This window comes from Nomascus leucogenys, chromosome 3, assembly GCF_006542625.1.
Source record: "Nomascus leucogenys isolate Asia chromosome 3, Asia_NLE_v1, whole genome shotgun sequence".
Lineage (NCBI taxonomy): Eukaryota > Metazoa > Chordata > Mammalia > Primates > Hylobatidae > Nomascus > Nomascus leucogenys.
In genome coordinates this window covers 143,685,609-143,707,537 of record NC_044383.1, presented here as the reverse complement: position 1 = coordinate 143,707,537, position 21,929 = coordinate 143,685,609, and the positions used below count along the sequence as shown (strand labels likewise).

The 21,929-nt window shown below is 46.6% G+C and overlaps 1 protein-coding gene across 2 annotated transcripts in view; it reads right to left on the bottom strand.

The window, feature by feature from the left end:
- Window positions 1-8,897: 8,897 nt before the first annotated feature.
- ZDHHC14 (zinc finger DHHC-type containing 14) overlaps window positions 8,898-21,929 on the bottom strand; it is a 305,773-nt gene continuing 292,741 nt past the window's right edge. Inside the window, exons 9-10 of one of the 2 annotated variants that reach the window (XM_003271744.3) lie at window positions 10,104-13,375; window positions 8,898-10,046 (exon numbers count right to left, since the gene is read on the bottom strand). In XM_003271744.3, coding sequence (XP_003271792.1) covers window positions 13,022-13,375 — 354 coding nt within the window. In that variant the 3' untranslated portion in view covers window positions 8,898-10,046; window positions 10,104-13,021. Of the gene's footprint in view, window positions 10,047-10,103; window positions 13,421-21,929 lie in introns of both variants that reach the window. The other variant, XM_030809891.1, reaches the window with a different exon arrangement.

Here is a 21,929-nt window from a genome sequence, read left to right as displayed (position 1 = left end):
CACGTTGGCTGTCTCCACTGCTGGCCTGGGCCTATAGCCCCTCCAGAGACCAAGCTGATCCTTGGGGCCATAACCCACATGGCCAGCACAGACTGCCTGGCCGGTCCAACCCCCCAGATAAGCAGAGAGACTCTTACCACGGAGACAGTTGCAAGGGCTTAAAGATGACTAGCAGAGGACAGAAGCCAGTCCTCTCTAAGGACACGGTTAATCCTCCACTGCACAAGAGGCTACTCAAAGCACGTGCAGCTCAGCACCATGCAACTGTTTGATGCTGGTCCCCAATGAGATAATACAGAGATGGCATATGTGTTTAGAAACAGCTACAGCAACTGCACAGAGTATGTCTAACACATCTAATCATGAAACAGTGGGGCTTTTCGTTATCTAAATTTTTTCTGCAGTAATTAAAAAATTATATTTTATACAAATACTAATGTGCAATGAATAGGAATTTTTTAAAATAGTAAATGCTCTTCCTTATCACTCATGGTTCAAGAAGGGCTGACCTCCACTCTGTGCCATCTCTGTCCCAGCCACCTCTGTGACTTTGGATATGACCTCTCAGCTCTCTGGTTTCCAGGGTTCTCTTTTGTAAGTTGGGGCAGGAATGGGTGAACTGAACAGTTTTTTCAGATTTTCTTTTTGACCGTGATAAGAAAATATATCTATGTCATGACCCAGGACCTGTTTCTCCTTGTTCCAGGCAAAGCAGTTTGGCATTTCCTATTCTCATCCTTCTGTTCTCACCCCTTCCATCTAGAAAGAAGACAGTGGTTTGCGCCCTCTACGCTGGTTTTGTGACCCGTGGAGGGCATGGATCTGAGGTGGGAGACCCAGTTAGGTGGTCTTTAAAGTGATTTCCTGACACTGGAGGGACCTTGAACAAGATTCCTGTGTGAGCATCCAGAGCCAGGGTGGGCTGGGCTGAGGTCTACAGATCATGAGCGTGTGCAGAAGTCATTATGCTCTTTCTGTGACTCGACTAAGCAGGGAGTTTTCTCCTTTTATTTCTTAGAATAAAAAATGTCAAAAACCTGAGATATTCACATGAGGGCGCCACTGCTTATCCTCCCCATCGTGGTGGATAGGAGCAACTCTCCACGTGGGATTCTCAGGGTGTGCCTGCGCCCCATGGCGGAGATTGCTCAGTCTGGGGTGACTTGAGGGCACGGTCCTGGCTTTGCAGCTCCCCTGCCTCTGCTCCAGGGCACCTTCATCCTCGCTTGCTACTGCAAACCACCTCAGCATCCAGTCTAGAGGCAAATCATATCTGGTGTCTTCTTGTGGGTTATATGGGCACTCATTGGCTTTTACATAAAATACTGAGCATTGAATGTAGTTCTGCTTGTTACCATGGGTTACAAAAATGGAAGCAGATTCTGTTTAAAAAAAAGAAAAAGCTCTTCTGCTCCCCTCTTAGAAAAAGCACCAACCCCCTAAACACTTCCAAGCGACTCGTCTTCTCCCTGGCAGGTGACGGGTGCTGAAGAAGGGGCCTGCGAAGACCTCTCAGAGCAGATGCTGCTCAGGATGAACTGACAAGGAGGTGTTTGGTGGGAACGAATGCCAGTCCCTTCTTTCTGATCATGCAGAATTTATAATAATGCAGAAATTAATAATGCAGAATTCAGCCGCATCAGCTGGAAGCTCATGTGTCAGTTCCTGAGAACATACAGAACCCCACTGGTCAGGAGGAAGTTCCCATCGCAGGGGAGCCGACATGTCCAGAGGTGACCGGCTCCCTTTCATGAGGTTCCTAGTTAACATCCTGTATGTTACGGAAGGGAGGGGTGTCTTGAGAAGAGCAGGGGACAGGCAGACAGATCCACAACAGCGTTGCAGGTGAACTGGAGGTGGGTTCTGTGCTTCATAAAAGGGCCCTTCACATTTACACCCTCAGTTACCGCCCATCATGCTCTGGGATTGCGTTTTATTGCAGAAAGTCAATGTTCACCTAGATCTTAGGAGGACAGCTGCAGAAGGCAAGGAACCAGGAGTCCCGATAGGTAGCAGAGCATCAGCTGACAGGGCCTCGCTGCGGCCTCAGCACTGCCGACCTGCGGTTGTTATCCAGGCACATGGCGAACCCGATTCGGCATTTCCATGAGAAGATGGGTTGGAAACAACCCTTGGTGCCCTCTGAAGCCATCTGTTCTCATTATCTCCAGAAAGTGTGTTTTCTCGCACAGCCGCCACACTGACCCAACTGATTAAATTTCAATCCCAGCTACTCGGGAGGCCAAGGCAGGAGAATTGCTTGAACCCGGGAGGTGGAGGTTGCAGTGAGCCGAGACGGTGCCTTTGCGCTTTAGCCTGGATGGCAAAAGGGAAACTCCATCATAAAAAAAAAAAAAAAAAAAAGTTTTTTTTCAATCCTCAGAGTAGATCTCAGAAAATACAGATGCCGCAGGCCAGGTGCAGTGGCTCACGCCTGTAATCCCAACTCTTTGTGAGGCCAAGGCTGGCAGATCACCTGAGATCAGGAGTTCAAGACCAGCCTGGCCAACATGGTGAAACCCTGTCTCTACTAAAAGTACAAAAATTAGCCGGTGTGGTGGCACGCGTCTGTAGTCCCAGCTACTTGGGAGGCTGAGGCAGGGGAATTGCTTGAACCCGGGAGGCAGAGGTTGCAATGAGCTGAGATTGCTCCATTGCACTCCAGCCTGGGCAACAGAGCGAGAGCGAGACTCTGTCTCAAAAAACAAAACAAAACAAAACAAAACCAAAAAACAAAACAAAACAAAAAAAACCTTTGCTTGTCATCATCTCCCTGGTACCTTTCCAGTGTGTTGAAGAGTTCAAGGAAAGCTTTCTAAAAGGCTTCACAAAATAATAATAATTGTTTTCAACATGTGTCACCTAGGCATATTTCAAAGCATACTGCATGTTTTGATCCAGGATATTAACAACAAAAATGTGTCAGTCCCCACTGAGTCATCCATGTTTACTCAAGTTGGATTTAGCTGCAGAGTTATCTAGAATTTCTGGCAGAAAATCATCTCAGCTGAAATTCCGATAGGCTTTCAAGAAAAAGGAAATGTTCATTCTTTAAGAGATCCTTAAATACATTGTAAGGGAGATCTGAAAGATTTTGAAACCTCTGGAATTAGAAAATCTAAGGATTTGTTTTCTTGTTTGTTTGTAGAGATTTTAAAGAAATCAAATGAGCTCCATGTTTCTTAAGATGGATTTAATCTATCTGGTAGTGAGGCAGAAATAGCAGCAGCTGGGGAGTCCATTCTCCAGGGGGTTCTGGGGCTAGAGGGTATTAGACCCAGGCTCAGGGCTCACAACTCAAAGAAGTTTAGGGGTTCAGGAATGCTTAGGGTTGCTTAGGTCCTAGGACTATTAATATTATTTCAGGTAAACTATTTTGTGAACTGGTGTAGGGTCTAAAAGCCATTTATGATTTTTGTTTCCATGGGAAAATATATTCCAAGTTCCAAGCCAATTTATGGAATGTAATCTGTTGGTGGAGAGTATGCGTCATCTATTTTGCCATAGAAAATGCAGTATGAACATTTCACATGTGTTATAAAACATATATGTATTACAGCTTATAGTACAAAGAGCAATGCCCATTACTCAGAACAAATACTATGTCACATGTCCAACAAGTGTTTGTTAATGGAACTGGCTAATAGGTTTTTATTTTAAAATTATTTTTAAGGCATGCAATCCGCAAATAATCCAAGTTATCCTACTATTGATTTTATATATATATATATATATATATATATATATATATTTTTTTTTTTTTTTTTTTTTTTTTTTTTTGAGACGGAGTCTCACTTTTGTCTCCCAGGCTGGAGTGCAGTGGTGTGATCTTGGCTCACTGCAACCTCCGCCTCCCAGGTTCAAGCGATTCTCTTGCCTCAGCCTCCCAAGTAGCTGGGACTACAGAGACATGCCACCACACCCAGCTAATTTTGGAATTTTTAGTAGAGACAGAGTTTCACCATGTTGGCCAGGCTGGTCTCGAACTCCTGACCTCAGGTGATCCGCCCACCTTGGCCTCCCAAAGTGCTGAAATTACAGGCGTGAGCCACTGTGCCCAGCCAGATAATATATTTTTGAAAGTTCCATTATTCTGTTTTTCTATTAGAATTACATGAAATCTTAATTGACTTAAGACCCCAATTTTATCCCAAATTATCCACAAGAAGGGACAGGGAGCGTCAGGTGGCGTGTAAAGGTGAGTGAGGAGGTCTCATAGCACCGGGTAGCACTGGCTCCTGGCTCAGCTGAACCCCACACAGGGACTCACGTCACAGCAGGAGCCTTTCCTCACAGTTGGACATAGAGGGGAGTAAAAGCCGGGGCGGGGGGGGGGGGCTTTTCTCTGAGGCCCTTAGGTGTCAGCATGAGGTCCCTGGGGGAGTTTGGGTCCTCAGTGCCTTAGACATTGTCTCTGTTACCCTGGTCACCTCCACCTCCCCCTTCCCGAGCTCCCGAGCACTGATGATCCCCGGTGATGCAGGAGCCTGCCTGGCACTGTGCCACAGCCAAAACCCTCCAGCCATTACGGCGCTCTCAGGCATTACTGGGAGACAGGACATTCACATGAAGACAGAAACTACAGTAGGTGGTCTAGAAAAAGGATGAAATGTGTGAGGGAAATGTTCTGGGTGAGTGGTGATGTTTGCACAACCTTGCGATTATACTAAAAACACGGAATTGTACATTTTAAAGGGCTAATCGCATGGTATGTGAATTATATCTCAATTTTAAAGAAACATGTGATGGAGCAAGTATTTGAGGGATTCAGAGGAAAGGGGGCCCTCAGCTCCTATGAAATGTGTTGGCAATGGGGAGGTAGGAAGGACTTAGACAAGCAGAGAGAGGCAGAGAGGGGCAGAGGGAGACGTGGAGGGTGGGAAGCGCCTGGCGGGTTCTGCCAGGGAGGGAGGAGGCTGAATTGCCAGAGAGGGAGACAGGCAGAAGGGAAAAGAAGAACGGAAACCATTTGGGGCCAGATTATGGAGGCTTTAGATGCTGGTCTGAGGGGCACCTGGGGAAGAAAAAGCTGTGGATGGTCTGACACCTGGGATCTGATACGGGCCTGGCGATGGCTGGGAAGACACGTGCCTGGGTTGTATGGGATGGGCAGGAACAGGAACATTCGGCAGGAGGAGAGCTCTTCACAGCCATCATAACATTTTGGGTTAGATGGTGAAGGTGGCGATAAAGTGAAGAAGAAGGAAAGATTTTGTGCATCCTGTAGAGGAAGAGTGACAGGGCTTGAGGCCCGATTGGATCTACAGAGTAAGGAAGTCAGAGGCCTCTCCAGAGTTGTAAGCTTGGGGCTCTCCTGGGGAAGCTTCAACTAAAATAAAGGCCTGTGTGGGGAGAAAGATGTTGAATCCAATCTCAAGCATTTGGGTTTGGGGCAGTGATGGGATATGTAAGTGGGAACATGGAGCCAAGCATACCATGGCGAGCCCAGAAGTGGTCGCATTTGTGGCCAAGGAAACTAAGGCCCATGGGCTCTGTGACCTGCCTGAGGTTACAGAACTAGCTGCAGGCAAGCCGGAGCCAGATTCCTGGCTAAACCTCCTTCTGCCTAGCAAGCAGCTGGTTCAGCTGTGGGGCTAGCCCTTGGGAGGGTGATGGGCGCTGGAGAGTTGAGTCCACAGAAGAGGCAGGAGTAGAAGGCACTGGAGTGGTGAAGTCTCTGCAGGGGAATAGAGGAGAGAGCAAAGGCCAAAGGGCAGGGAAACAAGCCTTGCCATGTGTCCTCATTTGTGGGATGTGAGAAGGAAGGAGAATGCAAGCAGATGTCAGCTGGAATAAAGATAGCAGTGTCACCAAGGCCAAAGGGAGAGAGCATTGCTCAGAAGCATTAGAGACGACCAACTGCATGCTTGTCTGCCTCCTGCAATACAGCCAGTCACACGGATCCAGGGGCACGGGGTGCTCAACCATGTCAGATGCTTCAGGGATGTTAAAGAGAATGCAACCAGGCTACAGGATTTGCCACTGGAGATCATGGAGAGCGCATTTCAGAAGCATGCAGTGAAGGGAAGCTGACAGAGTGGGAAGTGAGGAAATGGAAGATGGGAGGGCAGGCCACTCTTGAGACATTTGGCAATGAGAAGAATGAGCGCTTAAAGATGAAGAGAGACAAGCCAATGAGAGGAATGAGCGCTTAAAGATGAACAGAGAGACAAGCCAATGAGAGGAATGAGTGCTTGAAGATGAACAGAGAGACAAGCCAATGAGAGGAATGAGCGCTTAACAATGAACAGAGAGACAAGGAAGATGAGTTTTTTTGTTGTTTTCAAAGTAGCAGTATGGTATGGTCGCCTACAGAAACAAACGGTGGGAAGAAATTGAAGATGCAAGAGATCATAAAAGAACTGGGTCCTGGGTCATGGAGGAGAGAAGGGGCTGGGTCCTGGGACCTGGGTCCTGGAGGAGAGAATGGCCTAAGTGCTGGGTCCTGGGTCATGGAGGAGAGAAGGGGCTGGATCCTGGGGTCATGGAGTAGAGAAGGGCTGGATCCTGGGGTCATGGAGGAGAGAAGGGGCTCGGTCCTGGGTCATGGAGGAGAGAAGGGGCTGGATCCTGGGTCATGCAGGAGATGGGGTCAAGCCTACTTTAGCGGGTAGGAATGCTCTCTAAAGGGAGAGAACAGTAGATGGATGAGGCAGAACTTTTTAGTGGAGAGGAGAAGGATGACAGAGCTCTAGCTGGAGGGTGTCACTCTTGCACTAATGGAGGAGATGGAATTTTCTATTGTGATTATCTAGTGAATGCTCATTTTCTCCTTCTTCCTGACCAACAGAACTCCAATATTATTTGGAGCAGGAATGTGCCCAGCTAAAACATCATGCTTCCCACCCTCCTTTTTAGCCAGCAGTGGTTATGTGACTTAATTTCAATCATGGAAAAATCATAGATTGGGATTTCTGGGAATGCTCTTTAAAGGGAGCAGTCATAAGTGTCTCTACTCATTTTCCTCCTCCCTGTTTCTCCTTCTTTCAGCATACAATGCCACACAGACCTACGGAATAGGTAGAGGGAACCAGGAGGAACAGAAATTCATTTGAAAGTCTCTTTTGGACAAGAATATGCTAGACTCATATGTACAGCTCATACGTACTTAATTGAAAACCTAAGGATATGGTTTTGATGGCTGGTGCTGTAGCAGCTGTACTGTGACCATGAAGTGACTTGAGGTTGAGAGCCAGTGCTAAGAATGGCAGAACAGAGAGAAGGAAGCCAGGACATTGATGACACTGCAGAGCCACCACAATGTCCTGGGATTGCCTTACCTCTGCACTTGTTTTGCACACAGAAAAGACATTTCTTTTCCTAAGCTGCTGTTATTTGGGGATTTTGTTATGAGTAGCCAAACACAATTCCTATCTGGTGAGGCTGATGTTTGTGTGTGTGTGCACTCATGCGTGTGTTAAAAGGTGGCATATAGAACATGCTGGATTAGGGACTTCAAATTTCTGCATTGCTCTAAAGTAGAACTGAAACAGTTGAGAACCACAGCTGAGGAAAGCAATCTGGATATCTATGATCAGAAAACCCTCATTCTTATACAGACGGGTGTCCACACCGTGCATATTCACTGAGTGCAAGTCGATTCCCCCTTCCCTACATCTTGTTGACCAAGATGATATCTACCTTTTTTGTTTTTTTTTGAGACGGAGTCTCGCTCTGTCGCCCAGGCTGGAGTGCAGTGGCACAATCTCGGCTCACTGCAAGCTTCGCCTCCCGGGTTCACGCCATTCTCCTGCCTCAGCCTCTCCGAGTAGCTGGGACTACAGGCGCCCGCCACCATGCCCGGCTAATTTTTTGTATTTTTTAGTAGAGACGGGGTTTCACCGTGGTCTCGATCTCCTGACCTCGTGATCCGCCCGCCTCGGCCTCCCAAAGTGCTGGGATTACAAGCGTGAGCCACCGCGCCCGGCTGATATCTACCTTATAAAGACTGAAATTTACATTTTATGCCATTAGCAGTTTTTATTGAAGGAGAAAAATGGTTTTTTAAATTCATCTCAGGTTTAAGATAAATTCTGCAAACATTGATTAAAACATGAAAGGCACTTAAATAAGCATACATATCTCTGAAAACATGAAATGTTATGTACATGTGTTCACCATTGTTTGGATTTAGAGCTCTGAATTCACTAAGAGTTTAAAATGCTTTTTTTTTTTTCTTTTCATGCCAAAATGTTTGACTGTGAAATATCAACCCAGACTGCTCTGGGAAAAAGTTAGCAAGGCTTCAATCGTTTTTTTTTTTTTTTTTTTTTTTTTTTTAATTGCAGGCTAAAACCATCTCTATTCATATAGAACCCAGAAAACATGTCTCCTTGGACATGCCATGTGGCCTCTCAGTTTCACCAGGCATCTTGAAACATCGAGGGCAAGTAAGAGAGTTGTTCATTCATATCTTCATCACCAATATCAAGTTTCTTTTAAAAATTCAATACTTCCTGGGTAGAAAAGTCTCTGCAATAGCACAAGATGCTTGTCTGCTTTTCAATCCATTCTGTGTGTAATTCCTGGGGTTTATGAGATCGAAAAATAACTCCAGTTGTGGCTATTTATCTAGTTTTGTGGCAGCTGCAAATTCGGTTGCTCCAGAAACCGTCTAATCTTCAATCTCCCAACTTTTAATGGCTGGATTAATGGACTAACCACTTACATGTGAAAATCCATCTTGGCTCTATTATCAGGACCATGGACAATGGGCAGATGGACAGAGGATTTACTGATTTACAAACTATTACCATCTTTGACATTTATTTGAAAAAAAAAAAAAGATGCTTCAGATCGTTTAATATTACAATGATAGTTTTATGAGAGAGAGAGAGAGAGAGAGAGAGAGAGAGAGAGAGAGAGAGAGACGTTTTAAGGGAACAAATGAGAGGCAGTTTTTTTTTTTTAATGAGGTACCTTGGAAAACAGCATACAACACCACACGCAGATCTCCAGAATAGGTGGAGGGGACCGGGAGGAATACGAATTCACTTGAAAGTCTCTCTTTTGGACAAGAATATGCTAGACTCCCACAGCTCATGTGTACTTGATAGAAAATGTAAACATCGGTTTGATTTCGGCTCAGCTTCAAAACAGTAGTAAGGCATTAATTAGAAAAGAGTATTTAATATTTGTTCTCCTCTATTCTTTTCTTACCTGGTCAAGAACTAAATGAACTCAATGTATTCTTGTGGATGAATGAAGGGCAACTCCTTCTAGGAAGATTCCTTATAATATTAATGCAAATCCCTGATCCCTTCCAGTGAACTCAAGACCCTAAGCCGAGGCTGAGAAGCAGTTGGTTCCTGGCACGAAGAGGATGGTTGTAGGCTGAGGTCTGAAGCGAGAAGTCAGGTTACAGAGAAGCGTTTGCTGCAGGGTAGTGGGGTGGGCAGAGACCTGAGACCCTCGGGGAGTAGCCTGCCAGGCTGTGCCCTTCAAAGCCTCTGACCAGTTCTGGTTCCAGCATTTTCTGGGTGATGCCATCACAAGCCCCTGTGTCAAGGACACCTACTGCCAATTTTGGCAAGTTCATTTTTCTTGCTGTTGAGTCAGACAAGAAGGCCCAGGCAGTGAAGAGCTTGGGAGTTTTCAAAGCCACAGAGGGCCTGGCCCATCAGGTCTCCACAGGAACAGGGCTCATAAAATGGGTTTGCTCCTCACTTGGAACCACAGCTGGCAATCCTAGACAGAGCAGGTGAAGGCCGCAGTAAGCTGGGGGGTGGTGTGGAACTCTGAAAAGACTCCTCCCTTGTGCCATTCTGGGCCAGAACAGAGATTTCGCATTTTGCTGGCTTAGGGTGGGGACATGGCATTGTCCTCACAGGCTGAAATCATCACATTTGAAAGCTGGAATGAGCCTCTTTTGATTGGGCATAACGCAATTGCTGGGCCAATTTCTGCAGAACAGAGTGACAGGTCACTGTGCCCTCCTGGATGCAGGCTGTCTGCCGCCTTCCTGCAGCATCCCCCTGCTTCCTGGGGCCCTCCCGGATGCAGGCTGTGTGCTGCCTTCCTGCAGCATCCCCCTGCTTCCTGGGGCCCTCCCGGATGCAGGCTGTGTGATGCCTTCCTGCAGCATCCCCCTGCTTCCTGGGGACCAGGGCACTCACGCTCAGTTCAGCCTTCAAGTGCCCGGAAGCCTGTGGTTCCCTGGAGCACTCCTGGGAGAATGAACGCAGATGAATTTTTAAACAGCAGAATGAGTGTGTGTTTGTGTGTGTTTGATAATGCTCCAAGCTTTAATAGCATGGTAAAATATTTATTTTACTTTTTATAGCTAGCATGTAATCAATCGCTAACACACTGAGAGAAGTTAGAAACACCAACGTCTACTCAGCCACAGCTAGAAGGAACCATTCAACATTTATAAACATAAGTATATATATTTATGTACATGTCACATATATGTTCATGGGAAATGCAGAGCCATCACCTCGCCAGGTGAGCCGCCCCTCTGACCATCCCTCCTGCCTAACAGAAGTGGGCGCCCCGGGGGACATCATTGCTCATTCCTCTGACGCTGGGTTTCTTTTTCGAGCCACAGAGGACAGGGCTGTCGGCTTCTCTCTGGTTTTGGTTTTTAAGACATTAATTATCTAGCAAATTGACCCATTCAAGTTAATCTCCCTCTTGACACTGAATAGCCTTGATTCATTTCACCAAAATTCCCAATCCCCTATTGGATAAATGATGCCAAGTGTGTACCAGGGACAGGGTTGGAGGTGGGGAAATTGATAATAAATATTAAGTAAATATCCATTATGTGAAGACAAATGAGTCGTGATCCCGGCTTCTGGGAAATTTTCATAGTGAGGTGGGAAGAAGGGCTGGTCACAGGAAAGCAGCAACCACTGAGTTAGGAAATGTTAGAAGCGGGAGGCCTTTGAAGACCATGATCTTGCTTTCCAGGGGAACGAGCTGGGAATGGACTGGGCCACACGTGGGACCGGAGTGAGGGCTGAGCCGGATTCGCGGTCACCCATGGAGCACCGTTCTCATCAGGGCCAACTCCTTCCTGGGGCCTCTGAGGAGCAGGTGGAAGGAGGCAAGGAGCAGAGATGGTTTGGGAAGTTGTGGAAGCTCCTTTGTGGGGCTGTCACTTTGGGCTCACAGGTAGCGTGGATGAGGAGAATTCCTGTGAGTTGGTGCCTGTGAGCGTGTGCGGTTGTGTAAGGAGGGCACTGCCTCATGAATTACAAATTGCAGGTGGGTACCAGTAGTTAGGTGGTTCAGAAAATCAAAAATGGCTACATAGAATGGACCTATTCCATTTTCTATACGTGCACGCAGCGTGACAATAAAGATGGCTCGAAGATGTCACAGTGCAAGAACTCTGCAGGCCTTTTCAGCATGAATTATTTTGTGACCTGTGAATTGCCTTCATTCCAAATAAAACTTGTGTGCTTTTCTGTTTCCTATCTTCTTTTCTTTCATGTAAAATGGCAACTCTTTCTCAGGAGAAAGTCTTTTTCCATAAATGCAAATCATTTGGGGTTACTTGTATCAGTGGTCAGTGTGCCTTGTCTTTCATATGGTTATAAGGAGCAAGGCCATGGCTTTGAACTTGAGTAGCTTTAGCTGTTAGATTTATGGTCTGGAAAGAAGTCAGGAGAGGAGTTGCTGTGTCCCCTGCGGCTGCCTCCATAGTGACACGCTCCCTAAGTCCAGAGCCAGTTCGTTCCCTTCTAGGTGACCAGTGAAAGTGAACAAAGTGGTCATTTTCTTAATTTCATTCTGATTAGTGTCTAGGGAAGGATGATGACCTACATAATCTCCGCCTAAACTGTAAGCCGATTTCTCCTCCTCATTTTCTGATACCTTTACTAGGACCTCAAGTTGCACTTCTGGGATTGAGTGACACATTAACACGGAAGGAAGCCCGGAAGACGCCCGACAGAACCCCTTCTCCCTGAGTGTCCCCTCCCCTCTCCCTACTTCCGATCAACTGTTGTGCGACAAACCGCAAACGTATAGCAAATTCCACTAAGATGGTGTCAAAAAGAGATAAAGAAAAAAAAATGATGGAAAGCTCGCCTCTCATCTAAGAAATCATTCTATAAATATCTCCCAGTTCAAAGATTTGACTTTTGGTTATTTGGGGACCATTCCTCACTACGGATATTTCAAGAAAAACTCTCCCCATCCCGATGGTTTTGTTTTCATTTATGCTATTAAGGATAACCGTACACAGATCCAAAATAACAGAGGACGTCATTTTATTGGCTGTCCACGGGAAGTTTCATCACACACGGAGGTGAAGACTGTGGGGGGGCGCCACACAATACCTCAACACGAGACCTCATCGAGTGGCCAAACAGAAGGTGAAGTGACACCTGACACGACGGAACCCCAGCCGCCCTCTGCAGCCCCAGTGCCACCTCTCCACAGACGCCTCAGCCCAGTAAGCTGAGTGATGACACTGTCCATTAGTCTCGGTTCGTTGCACTGTCTTCCAACAAAACAGCACTTAAAAATTCACAAAATTAAAAAATTAAAGAAAAAGAAAGCAGCACTTCCTTGGAAATAGCAACACCACTGTAACACAGATGGCAGCGTGGCATGCAGATCCACACCTGGTCGGTTTTTTCCCTTTAGGATTTTTTTTTTTTAATTAACAAATGGAATGGCAGGTCTGTTTCAAATATTAGTAGCATAACACGTAAGTGCAATTGCAGTCTGGCCACAAGCATCAGAAGCCTTCCGTGTGTCTGTCACAAGGGCGGGCAGATACATTCCGATTCCACCCCTGGAGGGTCACCAAAAGAAAGCAGCCACTTCTCTATTTCCATTGTTGTCAAAGCACTCAGGTTGGGGAAGAAAATTCAAATGAAACCAAGCTCTCAGCATCCGGGGCCGGCTGCCCTGTGCCATCCTAAGTGGTCTCTGTACCCCAGACCTGGGGCTGTCATCTCCACCATGGCATTGGCTGGGAAAGTCGCTGTGGGGCACACCCCTCCGCTCACTCCTGCTGCCCGTGGAGGAGCCTCTGGTGCCCGCCGGCCCGGGGCCACGCGAGTCACACGGAGCTGAGCTTCACCAGGCCGCGCACAGAGTCCTCGTGCAGGGAGTCCTGGCTGGCCAGGCCCAGCACGTGCATGGTGCGGCTGTGCGCCAGGGGGCTGCCCGCCGCCAGCAGCCTGGGGGGCGAAGGCGCCTCATCAGGCGTCAGGAACTGGTGGCCCATGTGCTCATCTTTCCGGGGCATCACGTCCGCGAGCGTGGCCTCGGCGAGGTTGGGCATGGAGGCGGGCGGTGTGGGCGGGCCCAGTGTGAGGCTGGCGCAGGGCGTGCCCAGGCCGGGCTTCCCGGGCAGGTGCAGCTCGTCGCTGGTGAGGCTGGGCTCGCTCTGCAGCAGGGGCGTGGCCGCGGCCTGCAAAACGAATTTGGTGCTCTGAATGCACTGGTCTTGGTCGCACTGGAGAGCGGGAGGCGCCAGCAAAGAGAAGGTGGAGAGGAGGGGGCAGAGGTGGGGAGGGACGGGGACAGGGCATGGGCGGGGAGGGCGGGGTGTGAGAAGAGAGAAACCGTTAGTGACACCTCAGTCAGCCAGGCAGGGAGCGCTTACAGTGGCCCAGGTGCATTGGGAGAGACACCCAGCGCCTGGCGCTGCAATCACCTCTGCTCAAATGAAGTCACCACAGGTGCCCGGTCATAACATGCAGCCACTGGTCATGAAGCCAGTGGCCTTGGTTCCCAATTTAAAGGACATAATTAAAAAAATCTCTTGGACAGAGTCACAGGCCATCTACAGCAGTGGGTGGCTGTTTCTTGTATGCTGAAAACCATTTTTTAAACCACATTGTTTTAAAAATACAGGGGTTGTACACCCATGTTCATAGCAATGTTACTGATAGTAAGTCAAAAGTCCAAAGCAGCTCAAGTGTCCACTGATGGACGACAGCAGGGACAAGGTGTGGTGCAGACATACAGTGTTACTGATTCAGCCTTAAAAAGGAAGTGTAGACACATCCACGAGATGGGTGGACCTTGAGGACAGCATGCTAAGTGAAACAAGCCAGTCACAAAAAGACGAATAACCGTGTGATTCCACTCATACGAGGTCCCTGGAGGGTCATGTTCTTAGAGAGGAGGAAGAATGGTGGCTGCCGGGGCGGGCGGCGGGAGGAAGAGGGAGCTGGTGTTTAAGGCATGCAGAGTTCCAGCAGGGGAAGATGAAGAAGCCCTGGAGATGGGTGGTAGTGGTGGTTGCAGAACATCATCAGTGGACTTAATACCACTGAACTTATACTTACAAATGGTTAAAGTGGCAAATATTATGCTATGTCTATTTTACCACCAAAAAAAGAAAAGAGTGTTTGGTAAAAGCCTAGAATTCCCTACTGCTAAATTTCCAACAGCTTCAAGAGCCATTCCCGAAGGCTCTGCGGTCTGAGCATGCCCACATTTGAGAAGACATTTCCTATTCTTCCACACGTTCTTAAGTCACATGACATCTGCTCGTGTCCTCTGTTTCCCTTCGCTCAATGGGCAAAGAAGATGGTGTAAGCACATTTCCAGCCTATGCGATGGGCACCCCTGCTAGCTCTGCAAACCCTCTCCTCGAACTACGGGGCAAGTTTCAGAACAGCTAGAAGAGACTTCACAGGACTTGGAAATCTTCAACTTGAGCCCGTGCAGTACCTTCTCAGTGAGATTCAGGAGCAGTGTTTTGATGGGAAGGAGGAGGAACAGGCATGGATATTAGGTGAGCAAATCGGGATTCTGTGCTCAAGCTATAAAGTGGCTGCTCCACTCCATTTCTGCAGGAGTTCTTAGAACGAGCCTGCTTCCCCTCTTCACAAATGAAGACCCTGGGGCACAGATGGGTTGGACAGCTCGATCAAGACCTTACAGATGAAAGTAAGGGATGGATCCAGGATTTGGAGCTGGGGTAGACCTCTTTCCACTATTCCACATTGGACACAGCAGATGCTTAATAAATGTAATTTGGCTTTTTATCTCCTCCTCTTTATCAGAAGGCTAGAGTTACTGAAGAACCACTCACCAATGGCTTTGTGATTTAGGTGCTCCGACCTCTTCTTGATAAGAGGCTCGCACAGAACTGCCATTGCTCATACCTCTGAAGCCACAGAGCGGTGCAGAGCCAACATGCACAACGCCGCCTTGAGGGGAGGGAGGAAGTTCATCCAAAGCTGCTGATCCTAAGGCGCTTATTTCATGCAGTGCACACTTCCTTCCCAGCCTCATGGGTTTCTTTCTAAGATCACAAGTACTAGGCAGGCCACCCCCGAGCCACCCTCCAGCCTAGAAGAGAAGGTTGAGGGGCTGCAGTCTTCAAGAATCTGCAGGCTTTAGATGCTCAGAGATTAGGTCCTAGGCAAGAGTAAAGCTCATAGTGGAGCTATGAAGAGGACAAGCAAGTCTCACGGAAGATCCTTGCTTTTCTGTGGCTTTAGCCCAGGCAGTGGAATTGCAAAACACTGAGAAGCTGGGGAAGGCTTGGGAAAGAAAGGTGCCAAAGTGCGGGGGAGGGGAGGGGAGTGGGGTTATTCGGAGGAAAGGAAAGGCCATTAGAAAGTACTTGGAAAGCCGGGCGTGGTGGCTCACGCCTATAATCCCAGCACTTCGGGAGGCTGAGGCAGGCAGGATCACCTGAGCTCAGGAGTTCAAGACCAGCTTGGGCAACATGGCAAAACCTCATCTCTACAAAAAATACAAAAATTAGCTGGGCATGGTGGCACACAAATATAGTACCAGCTTCTCAGGAGGCTGAGGTAGGAGAATCACTGGAGCCCAGAAGGCAGAGGTTCCAGTGAGCTGAGACTGCGCCACTGTAGTCCAGTCTGGGCGACAGAGCGAGACCCTGTCTCTAAATAAATAAATAAATAAATAAAAAGTACTTGGACGGGGCTGACTGCAGCGTTAACAATCCTTTAATGCATTCATTTTCCCCCTCATCACCAAAATCATTTGTGCCACAGTGGTGCTTCTCCAAGCTGTCAGGTGGGCAACAGAGTAGCTGTCTCTGCTCTTGCAGGGAATTTCAGCTCAGGGTGCAGGTCCCTTCTGGTGGGGGCTACTGAGCAGGAGGCCGTCAGGCTGCAGACAGCTGTGGCCTGTGTAGCTGCGAGCGCTCTCCCATGCTGTCAGCTCTGCTCAGGACATAGGCTCAGTCTTGACAGGGCAGAGGCGGAGGCAGGGCAGCCTCACTGATTAAACATCGTCTTCTGGAAACTATACCAGGGTTTGGACAGACTGTGCTTTGCAAAGAATGTTTTATGAACATCACCGTTTCGTATTCTTACTGACAGAGGCAGCTGAGCCGCAGCGGCACTCCCATTTCCTGTAACTCCACACAGCCTCCAGCAGGCCGGGCCTGGGAAGGAGCCCAGGGCGGAGCTGCCGCTTCAGAGAGCTCGGCTGGCAAGCCAGCGCCCTTGCTGGACCAAGGCATCTTGTTTTCAAGCTTCCCCTCTAGAGCCCTCACTCATCCTAATGCTTTCTGTCCACACAATACCCCCTGGCTCTAAGGAATAAGGAAATTGCAAATTAGATTTGTTTGTCTCTGTTGACCTGAAGAAAGCCTTTTCCACTGAAGGCTAATTGGCGAGTTCTGTTTTAGGGTTCAGCCCAAGTACTTCTGACTGACTCTCACAGACTCACAGAAAAATATGTTCGAGGGTGGAGCTGGAAGAGATGGTCAAGGTCACACAGTAGGAGCCTGAGGGCAGAGGCGGGCTCCTCTCCTCCCAACCCTCTCTGTCTCTTTCACCTTCCCTCTGGGAAGAGGTGGGCTCGCCTCAACCCTCTGTTTCTTTCAACTTCCCTCTCTGGGGAGAGGTGGGCTCTCCTCCATGCTCTGTCTTCCCCCCCTCCGCCCCCTCTCTTGTGCATTCTTCTACTGTGCACTACTCCAGCAGCTGCTGGCCCTTTTCCTCTCCCCTGATCACCTCTCTGCCACCTAAGCCTGCAAAGAGCTCCCGCACACCCATGAGAACCTTCTCGGATAAGATGGCTGTCAGCAGTGGTCGGCTAAGCTCCTGAGAGCCTGTGTTCCCTGTTGGGGTTGATGCAGAGATGTGTGCACCTTCGGAGACTTCCATTTGCAAACATCCCTTTGCTAACTTAAAACAAAGATAACAGCCCTAGAGGCGGCTTTACTGGGAAGCTAATGATGCTTCAGGCTCCTTTACTTACACAGCCTCTTTCCAAGGCCTGGTTCTCTGCATATTGTTTGTTTTTTCTTAAAGGGGGTCTCCTATGGCACGGTTCAGACCGCTCCAACCCTGGCCCACTCCAGCACATACCTACTGGTGCTTTGCCATGCTCTACCTACGACTCGTTAAGAACTGTAGCAAACACTGTGTGGGCCTCACTGGCCAGGACCTTGTTGGAAATGCTCTTAAGTTTGTCAAGGGTAAAGCTTAAGGACTTGAAGAAGGTGTGAAATAATATTTGTGGAAGAAAAAGTTTAGCCTAAGCTGTTTAATTTTTTTGTTTTGTTTTTTTGAGATGGAGTCTCACTCTGTCACCCAGGCTGGAGTGCAGTGGCATGATCTTGGCTCACTGCAGCCTCTGCCTCCCGGGTTCAAGCGATTCTCCTACCTCAGCCTCCCGAGTAGCTGGGACTACAGGCATGCACCACCATGCCTGGCTAATTTTTGTATTTTTTTTTTTTCGTGGAGATGGGGTTTTACCATGTTGGCCAGGCTGGTCTCAAACTCCTGACCTCAAGTGATCTGCCTTCCTCGGCCTCCCAAAGTGCTGGGATTACAGGTGTGAGCCACCATGCCCAGCCCGTAAGCCATTTAATTTAAAACATCTATATAGAAGTCACTCAGAAATGTTTTCCAAATGACTCTTTGGAACCCTGACTTATCTGATGATAAGCACCTCTTCTACAAAGATTTGTTTAAACATCTTAAAAGATGACTGTCTCTCTAAGTCTAGCTATGGGTGTTTCCCCCGATAGAGGGACTGCTTTTGTATTAATAATGAACCTACTCTGTGCCCTCCCCAGCTTTCCTGCTGGGGTGACAGCAGGGGGCAGGGGCACTGGCACCAGGCACCTAAGTATCTAAGTCCTGCGTGTAGTTCACAGCTTTGAAAACACTTTGCCACATTCAAACTGATTTCCATTTAGAAGGCAAATCTCAGTTGGGGCACACCGGGACCAGGCTCCGTTCTGCAGGGTGTCACCCAGCTAAATCTCCTGTTGGCTCAGAAGAGAGCGCTGGCGTGGACAGAGCAGAATTTTGTCAGATTCCAACCAAGGGTAGTGCAATGACTCTACTGACTGGAATTTACAATTCTCATTAAACACTTTCAAAACGTCGCCTGTTTTGAACATATGCTTCTTAGAAAAAACTTAGATAACAAATGTCTCAGGGATACCTGATTTTTTTAAAAGAGCTTTTCCTAATTTTCCACTCTGCCAGAATTCCAAGGACGATGGGTTCATAAACCTTCATGGCTGTGATTCTCATTTGAGAAAGTCATGGGGGAAAATGGCCAATATTTTCAGGGTTACTGTGGAGATGACCATGACAAATATTCTTACACTTCTCTCTCTTTTTTTTTTTTTTTAAACCTTTGCTTCTAATTCTTATTTGCCCATTTCTTGTTGACTTTTCTACTTAACTTTCTTGCTCTCTGGACTCACCAACTCTCTTCCCCTCTATCCTTTTTCCCCATTGATTTCTCTCCCATTTCTCCTTTTTCCGTCTTCTCTTTTTCTTCTTTGTCTCTTCCTTTCTACCTCTCTCCTTTTTACTTTGACCCTTTTTCCCTCCACTACCCAGCCTTCCGGGCTGTTCATTTGAGGACCCTTTTATCTTCCACCAGTAGAGGGAGACATCACTGCTCGCTTTTTTCTCTTACAATTTGGTGGCTGTGCACACATCCCGGCTAACATCAAGAAGCCGCTGGTTATGTTTGAATTGATCTAACCAGTTATATAATCCTAAGGAAAAACAGCTGATTACTTAGATATCTGACAGTGACAGTCCATCTACTCTGAACAGCAAACTGAGATACTCATGTTTTTATTCCAAAACAACCTTTTAAAAGTTCATATGTATCAAGTATTAGGTTGAATCATATGACATTACCAATTTTTAAGGTCAAAAATTGGTCGAATGCTGGATACTAATAGAATAGAATCTTGATTTCTTGTAAGAGTGTCTATGAAAAGACCTTTCTGCTGGCAGCATAAAATTCCCACTGTCTGGAGTGCTGGAGCTTTTGCTGTCATTGCAGTAAGTCACTGTGACAGCTGATTTACTGCCCAAATGAAGTGTCAGCATTTAACTTGCAAAGAAGTTTATGGCTTCAGATGTCTGGAAGTCACACACATTAGCACTTAATGTTACAATTTAAAAATGCCATAGAGATCATTCCTGTTTCTGCAGATTCTCAAATAAAATTGCTCATGTAGGAATACATTTTATTTTACCCTAGCTGACTTCTTGTCTGAAAAAAACGAGTGTACCGATGCTACTAAAAGCAAAACTAGGAGCTTTCTAGATGGTCTGTGTACAAATTAAGTATGAGTGAAATTATTTATTTCTTTTGCTCCAATTCTGTCAAAAGCATTAGAGTTAGGCATCATTTATTTCTGCTTGGCTGTGAAGCTCTGTTCTGGGGTCTTATGAATGCTTATTTACAGTTACAGAAACACCACACTATTCTAAAGTCCACCTAAAATGCAGGTGCAGGTTGGAAGGAGAGCTTTTTTTGTATTCTTTTATTTAACATTATCATTTACGTTTGCCTAAGTTATTTTTTTTCCTACTACATTTGATTTTTCAGATTACATGGAGAGTTCTTCTGCAATACTAGCTTAATAAATCATGCAACTGCTGGTTTAATCTTGTTTTGATACTGGATTGGGGTATTTAAAATGTTAGGTTAAGTAAATGTAGTAAATGATTTTGTAAAAACGAAATTGTAGCAATTATGTACAATGTTACCATCTTTGCATTTAGCATGTGATCCCAAAGGACCTTTGCAGCAACAAGTGCCAGATATAAGCATAAATGATGACACCAATGCTATACAAAAGTTATATTATTTGACAATCAAATGAGGTGTGCACACTAAAAAGTGGATCGTAACTGTATGTCATGAGTATGTCATGCATATACATTGTTTTAGATAGAACTTCAATGTTAGCTAATAATAAAAGCCAATAATGAGGGAAGCAGGAATAATGAAAATGTGGTCCCCAGCTTGCTCTGGGTTATCTGCACATACTTCCAGTATGGCTCCTTGGAATTTCATAGGAGTTCAGATGGCAAGAGACACCTGTGGTCACACCCATCATCTTATTGCTTTAGATGTCGCATTGTTGCTTCTCTAACATTTTCTTCCTTGAGAATTTATAGTAGAGAGAAAATCTCATAGGCACTGACTAACCACCCCCGTCCCCCACTGGTGAGAGAGGGTACACTAATACTGAATTTTCCCATTTTTGAGATAATAAATAAGACCTCAATAGGTACTTTGATGCCAGCTTTCTATCAATATTTATCTAATTTTTTTGACCTGCAATATCAGGGTGCTTATCTAGACGTAAAATTATAAAGCATTTATCTCTAATTTCTAAAGTATGGCATATTTCCTTAGGAGCACTTTTTCTATCATTCAAGAAATACCTTTCTTATCCGGCTGCTGGTCCTAAAATAAAATGGCAGGCAAAAATTTGACCAAAGATACCTAGGGCCTCTTTCCCACCAGGCTTTCTCTCCTCTGCAAATGAACATGCTGAGTCTGATGCTAAATCTGTCTCCAGAGGCAACTCCTTCAAAGTAAACACTGGAAACGGCTTTAGGTCAGAGTAGTCACACCCCAAGGCTAATTCAGTGTTTATTGTTGGTAGAGTGAGTAGCAAACAACCCATGCCTGGAACATATGGCAACATGGGTTGTAACATGTCCTCTAATTATAGAGACAAAGCTTCTACTCCCAGGAATGATGGAGAACTGACACCAGACCAGCATTCAGCCTGTATATAAGGGAGTATATGAAACTGGCCAAAGTACAGGAGACAAATGGTTTCTGGTAGTGCACAACAGGCAATGCAAGATTGTAATCCCCGAGGAAAGGGAAACTCACAAGGTAAGCCCCACAACCAACCAGTTCTTTTCTTGGGGAAAGTTCCCCAACCATTGCACAGAGCAGGAGTCTGAGCAAACCATAGTCATTCAGCTATAGAGAAAACAGAGGTCAGAGTACGAGAAAGCTAAAGTGGCTGGATCTCCAGGGCAAGAAACTGGAGAAGAGGATGCCGTTCAGAGAGGGAGGACCAGAAGTCCTAGTGGGGGTTCCAAGGGCTGTAGCCAAGGGCTGTGCTGGGCATGTGCAGGGTGAGAATCCCCTGCCCCAAGGCTTATAAGATAGCAGCTGCAATGCGGTTGAAAGAGAAATAGAGATACTCGAGGTTGAGAAAAGTAGTGCATTAGGGACAGTAATGTCATGAACACCTCCAACACATTGTTAACATCCCTGGGATCCCAAAGGCATCGGAAAGGCTGTGCCTTAGGAGTAAGAATCATGCCCTAAAGTAAGACCCTAGGCCCATCCTAACAGAGCTTGAAACCAATCTTCAGAGAAGACAGAATTTGGAGGTTGAGTTCCAACAAATTAAAGAAGTCTGGAAAACACTTTGAACTTTCCACAGATCTGTACTAACAAAACACAATACAAACCCGCACACATTCAAGGTGACTAGCCAGTAACTGAACTGCTTGATGTAACAGGGGCAACATTCTTTGGTGTAAGATAACAAAATCCAGAGTCTCTATACCACATATCTAAAATGTCCTGTAGTCAATAAAATATTAACAGACATACAAAGAAATGGGGAAATACGATAGAACCAAATCAAAATTTTATAACTAAAAAGTACAATAAGCAAAATGAAAAATTATCTGGATGAGGTCAGCAGTAGATTGGATATGGAA